This window comes from Chaetodon auriga, chromosome 18 (genome assembly GCF_051107435.1).
Source record: "Chaetodon auriga isolate fChaAug3 chromosome 18, fChaAug3.hap1, whole genome shotgun sequence".
NCBI lineage: Eukaryota > Metazoa > Chordata > Actinopteri > Chaetodontiformes > Chaetodontidae > Chaetodon > Chaetodon auriga.
Window position 1 is genome coordinate 22,102,476 of NC_135091.1, and position 6,717 is coordinate 22,109,192.

The following is a 6,717-nucleotide window of genomic DNA, read 5'->3' on the forward strand; positions in this document are numbered from 1 at the left end:
CTTTAATGGAGCCCATCTGTCCTTTTATAACCAAAATATTGGGCAGCATGTTGCCCAATATTATTGCTTCATAGACAAATACACATTTCTGCATGATATTTCACATAAACAGGGTGTGTCTAGTGTGTTGCATGTCTCACAAAATATGATTTACAGCATGAATAAGTGATAGGAAAATGTGTATTAAGGGTTACAAAGTCTTCCTTTACTTCCTTTAACTGAGTCTGACGAAACCTTTTCATCAGACTCATCAAAATTATCACGAGTTTGAGTGAAACAAGAAGCTGTGACAGGGCGGCTGAAGTGTACATGCCTGAGTCAGTAAGACCAAACCCACTGGCCTCAACAGTATTTAAGTATCATTGGTGTATCATGTCTTTTGTTGCCTGCACTCTGGCTCTTCTGCGATGGGCTCATGGCAAAGAATTCCTAATGTCTGAGGCCTGACAGGTGAGTGTGTTATATGTTTCTGCAATCTTGAATTAAAATGTTCATTCATTGACATGTTATTGTGTCACAGCAGGTTTCTGTGATACAAATCGTGATAATTCCAAGTTACCACCTCAACATATCTATGACGTTTTTTGCGGTGGAAACTACAAGACATGTTCTTAATCTTGGCACTGATTTTATGTTGCAGTATCTTTCCACTAGATTCATTCAGACAAATTAATTAGCCTTTAATTAACAGAATTAAAGGCATGAATGAGTTTTTCATCATCTTTTTCATTTATAAATAGTCGTTTTTGTGTAAGATGTAGGTTTTTATAGAAAATGGTGGAAAAATCACATTTCATCACGTTGTTGATGTGAGACTAAATTTAGACATGCAACATGTAACCTCATATTTATCCAGGGAGGTAATTTCCCCAGATTATTAAACAACACTTCTCTCTTTGTTTTAGGGCTGACGAGTAAGATTTAAATTTGTCCTCTAACAGGTGACAGCATTCTCTAAATTTTAGAAATTCATTCACTGAGATGACTTTTCAGAAAATTCATAGTGCTCTTAAAGGTTTGATAAGTAAGACTCAATACAGGTAAATAAGGAAGTGTAAGTGAATAAGTAAAAAAGGTTTAAGTTCAGATTTCTGAATGTTAGAATTTCTAATACCTGTTGCATTTCTGGCCTTTCACACAGAACTGACTTTTATATAACTGGATTTTTTAAAGACTATAATCGTTATAATTGTCATTTACATTTCTTTTCTGCAGACAAATAATATTTCATTTCTTCTGGCTTTAATACGGTTTTGTCTTTGTATGACTTGCAGACACCCTGATTAGTAAAAGAAATAGAGTAGAATAATGTTTTATCTTTGTACTTGTCTCATTTACAGTATTTTTCAACCTACAACTGGAGGTTTGATGTATGTGTGTTTCTCCTCTACTTCAGACATTAGTTTCCAGCCATGGGTGACTGGTCTTACCTGTCCTCACTACTAGACAAAGTCCAGTCTCACTCCACTGTAGTGGGGAAGATCTGGATGAGTGTCCTCTTCCTGTTCAGGATCTTTGTCCTTGGTGCTGCTGCAGACAAAGTCTGGGGAGATGAAGTGTCAGAGTTCTCTTGTGACACTAAGGAACCAGGATGTGAACATGCCTGCTACAACTGGTTGTTCCCAATATCCTACATTCATTACTGGGTCCTGCAGATCACCTTTGTGTCCACACCAACCCTGGTCTACCTGGGCCATGCTGTCCACATTATCCACAAAGAGAAGAGGATGATGGAGCAACTACAGGGCAGCACTAATGGAAATGTACGGAAGAAGCCCAAGTACATAGACAACAGAGGGAAAGTGAAGATAAAAGGCACCCTGCTGTGCACTTACATGACTCAGCTGGTCTTCAAGATCTTCCTGGAGGTGGGATTCTGTGTGGGCCAATTCTACATCTTTGGTTCTGTTTTCATGGTCCCCTATTTCCACTGTACAATGTCTCCACCTTGTGCCCGTTTCAGCGGTGCCCAGTGTTATATTTCTCGTCCCACAGAGAAGACGATCTTCATTATCTTCATGCTTGTAGTTTCAGGCATTTCAGTGATCCTCAGTATCATGGAGATAATCTACCTGCTCTGTATCAGGAGGAGAGACATCAGAAAACAGCTTCTAGCTCAGCAGCATGTGCTCAGTTCACAGCAGTGCCCATCAAATCCAGCCTGGAGGGCCGTGAGCAGCCAGTATGGAGACTTCCCACTGTCACCTCTGCCAGTCCAGGGTCTGACCGGTCTCTGCAATGATGACAAACACAGTGACTCCATCAGTAAAGAAAAGAACTCTTAATACGTGAATTATACATGTCAGTTTTGGATATTAGTTAGTTTAGTACTCTTGAATAACTGCAGTTCTTTTAATATGGATTGTGTTTTTGTGATTTTTGATTGAATTATCAAATATGCTGTGCCTCGGAATAGTAATATGGATACTGAATAATCAAATAGCATTTACTGTGGTTTTCTTTAAAAGCTCAATTACATGAAAAAAAAAAAAAAAAAAATCAATATGCTGAACTCCATAACATCAGCTCCACTGTGTCAGACATGCTAAGTGGAGGCTTCACAGTTCCAGTGATGGATTTGGCTTGGAAGAATTTCAGTCATTCTTCACTGAAGGAAGTTAATCTATTATTTTGTGTCCCATATTTGTAATAATTGTATATTTGTCGTTTTATTGAAAGTATGATTCACATTGTGCTGCAATAAATGTTTATACAACTGATTATAAGCCATGATAAGCCATAAGAAATAATTATTTACAATGTACATAATTAATAATACATTTCTTAATTATTAGCACCCATACCCAGCAATTACACTGTTGGAAGTCATTTATAAACCAGCAGGTCTGATGTGAACCCTCATGTAAATTAATGGCAGTAGCCATTCTCAGCAGTGATCGAGGTTTCCAGTCATAATAAATATAAAACCTGCCATAATCTTGCATTTATCAGTCTTACAACTGAAAATAGCCCAAATTCATTAAAAATTCATTGTTTCAATCTAACTGTACACAGTTTATATTGATGATGCAATATTTAGTAGATTTTAGTGTTAAATGACAAATCCCCATATTGTTTTCTTTTTCCATCAGTCTAAAAACAATCAAATGGTTTTACTTGAATATATTTCTTAAGCTGTGGGTTGGCTATTCTATTTTTAAGTGGATTGACTTGATTGATGACTTGATTTTGATTGCGTAACCCATTTTATCTTGTCCTTATTGTGAAGATTACATTTTGATCAACTGAATTTCTGATGATGCTGATGTTCTCATCTTAAATCATTATTAGTTCCTCAAAGGGAAGGAGTCACTAAAAATGAAAATGACTTCATGTTTGTTATTCCCCTTAAAGACAGTGGTCGCTGTAAAAGAGTTTCCTTTCACCAGATCTGGGCTTGAGGATTTTTTGCTCTGAAAAAAGCTTCAGATAGAGGGACGAGAACTGCAAATTAGTTTTAGATCCTTTAGATGCCGTACACTGTAAATTATCTTTGTTTCATCTATGTTGTCTGTATCGTCCCTGTGACACACACTTGACTTGGTTGATCCCCAGAGGACAATTTGCATTATATCAGCACAAGAAACTATCTAAAAATGAACTAAATGAGAAATGGAGACATTCCATTCAAAAAGTATACATTATATACATTACAATGCTATGGTCAAACATAGTGAGCTTAGCAGTGCAATGCTGGATGCTGTATTGAGGAAGAATAGTAACATATTAAGAGTCAAATTGAAGGATACAGTACATGTAATATACATAATAAAATATAAATATGGTAATAGGTATAATAGTGAATACAAACTACAGCTGGCTTTTGCTGTCATCACAGATCCTGTTGTCCTGTGTCTTGAACTTGACAAAGCCTTGAAGAACAGAAAAATCCAGGCTGTTGTGAAGTCATAGACAATCAAATCAAGTTTCTCAGTTTTCCTTATATGAGGAACGTGGCCCAGTATTGTTTAATCAACTGTATACAGATTTCTTTTTAATTAGTATTTATGATCACATTGTTTCAAAGTAGCCTAGTCTTCATTACAGGAAAATCTCTTCTCCCTGGCTGGCACTCACACCGGTCTGTCAGTAAAAACACCAGGGGTAAAATTCAGCTTTAATCCAGGCAATCAGATTCACACAGTCTTCTGGTCACAGCATGAGTTGCACGCAGTCCCACAATATCCTGCAAATGTGCGTTGTTATCAGTACGTTTACAAGTATACTAAGGAATAAAATTGCATGTTAATTACCTAAAGTAAACACATTGCTCTGCTCCCATTACAAAAAAATTATATAAACAAGCAGTAAATTATAGTCCACAGTATTTGTGAATTCCCAGGCTGTTGCCAAAAAGGATTACAAGATGGTGCATGCAGTGCCTCACTAGGTGCCAGCAGCTACATAATACACATATTAAAAGATAGGCTCACAATTTTTGCAAGATTGTCTTAAAACAATTTTCACCTGTCCACGTATGCACATTAAAATTGTTTTTGCTCTCTCTAATCATCCCTCCTGTCCACATTAGCTGTGGAAAAAAAAAAACTTTTCTAATGTGATTCAATCTAAGTGATGGGGGACAAAATTCACAGTCCTTGTTGTGTGTGAAAATACATACCAAAGTTCTACCAGAGCTAATATAAGGCATACTTAGACAAAGCAAGTGGGTACCATCCAAAGTTACAGTCATTTTGGTACCAAATTGCCACTGTGTGTTACCTCGGCTGTGGCTCAGCAAGGAAACACTGTGAAAGCCCAGAGTGAATTTCATACTAAAAATCTTGTAACTTTGGATGATACTCACATTGTTTGTCTACTCTGAAGTGCTGAAGCCTCACATCATTTTCAGTTGAACTTTTAAATGCATTTTTACACAGAACAAGGACTGTGGATTTGTCGCCCCCCTATTTGCAATGAAACTGCTTGAGGAGTGGGAACTCATTGCTATTATTAAACCACACTCCATGCATCAATTGCACTGTAACAACATCCATAGGTTTAGTCATCATAATTGGTAGAATCAAGGTATATGAAGTTTATTATTGAATGCTACTGTCACATTCTACCAGTTTAATTTAATTAAGAGAACATGAACTGAAATCCTACTCTATAGATAGATATGAACAAGCATAACTGAAATTGACTTAGATGGTATTATTAAACGCACATAGGGAATCTGGGGAACTTCACACACAAAACAGCACTTACTAATCAGGCACAAACAGTCTGTCCCTCACTGCTTACTGTCTTAATGAGGTGCAGGCCTTGATCAAGTGGAGTTAACTATGCTGTCCAGTAACTCTAGCCACTCATTTGCTTTGTCTTCCTAACACTTTGTGTGTGAGAGAGGCCAGTGACTTGTGTTCTTATTCCCCTTGTTAAGCCAATGGCCCTGTTAAACCCTAATATATATATATATATATATATATTCTGTTTCATATCATGTAGTACAACATGCACATAGCAGTGTGTTTCCATACATACACTTGCATTACAATATTTCCATCACTAGGTGGTGCTGTGCACCAGAGAACTGCAATATAGGCAAGCCAAGCAGTTTAATAGAAAGTTACAAAATACAAAAGAACGGTTCAGTATTAACAGGTTTGAGTGTATTTGAAGTCACAATAATAATCATACCATTTCACTTTTTTTTTTTTATCATTATAAAGATGAGATGGCCTTTTAATATTTCAGAACCACTCTAGGCTTTTTTTTTTTTTTTGCCCTAAGACAAGGCAAACAAAAACTGGAAGGCGGAATATTGTGATATGAGACAATGAAGTAGTAAAAGCACATTAAAATTACATTGTGGGTGCATTGTTAATATAAACAGTGTATTGTAATGTATGTAATGCTTCAACACTGCAGAAACATCTGTCTTAATAAGTAACTTTCTTATATGCAGCCCTTAACACTTATTTTTCTTGAAACTGGTGATAAATGTTTTGTTCCAGGTTTTTTGTCACGAAACAAGAAAAAACAAGGCTGCTCACTGCACTGAAATCAAAAGGGTGACACAAAAGTCTTGACATCCTTCGAGGGGAAAAATTCATCATCAACTCTTTTGTCTTATTTCAAGAAAAAAAGTCTCAATGTAATTACATAAATATCTGCCAATTCATTACAATCACTGGTTGGCAAAGTATCCAGTTATTTTACTTCAGTCAGAGTACCAATACCTTTTTTGTAAAAAATACTTCATTACAAGCATTGTCCTGCATTTGAAATTTTACTAAGGCAAATGCGCACAGCTATCATGATGTGCAAACAGTGTACATCAGGAAAAGTAAACATTATGCAGAAAAACATATCTCAGAAGGTTTTGAATGCTTGTGTATTATAACTGATGACTTCATGTGTAAGCTGCACCTTAATGTTTCAGTATTTCTGTCAATGTATCATATTTAAATGTTGTACATAAAAATGAATCTGAACAGTAATGAGTAACTGCAGATGTCAGAAAAATGCAGTGGGAAAACAAAGCAGCGTGAAATACAAATACTCAAGTCAAATTAAAGTACCTCAACTTCTGTGCTTTACTTGAGGAAATATACACACATCCCCCCTCCTGTCACAAACCACTTGATACTTAATACCAGCCTTATTCAAAAAAGGTTGGGCAGCTGTGTAAAACATAAATAAAAGAGTGGGATAATTTGCTGATCCTTTCTGACACATACTCAACTGTCAAACAGTGCAAAGATAATATAT

The 6,717-nt window shown here is 36.3% G+C and overlaps 1 protein-coding gene across 1 annotated transcript; it reads left to right on the forward strand.

The window, feature by feature from the left end:
- Positions 1-375: 375 nt before the first annotated feature.
- Positions 376-2,689, forward strand: LOC143336281 (gap junction Cx32.2 protein-like). Its single transcript, XM_076756342.1, has 2 exons — positions 376-450; positions 1,397-2,689. Exon 2 carries the CDS (start codon positions 1,413-1,415, stop codon positions 2,283-2,285), a length of 873 nt encoding a protein of 290 aa, XP_076612457.1. The 5' UTR covers positions 376-450; positions 1,397-1,412; the 3' UTR covers positions 2,286-2,689.
- Positions 2,690-6,717: the final 4,028 nt, after the last annotated feature.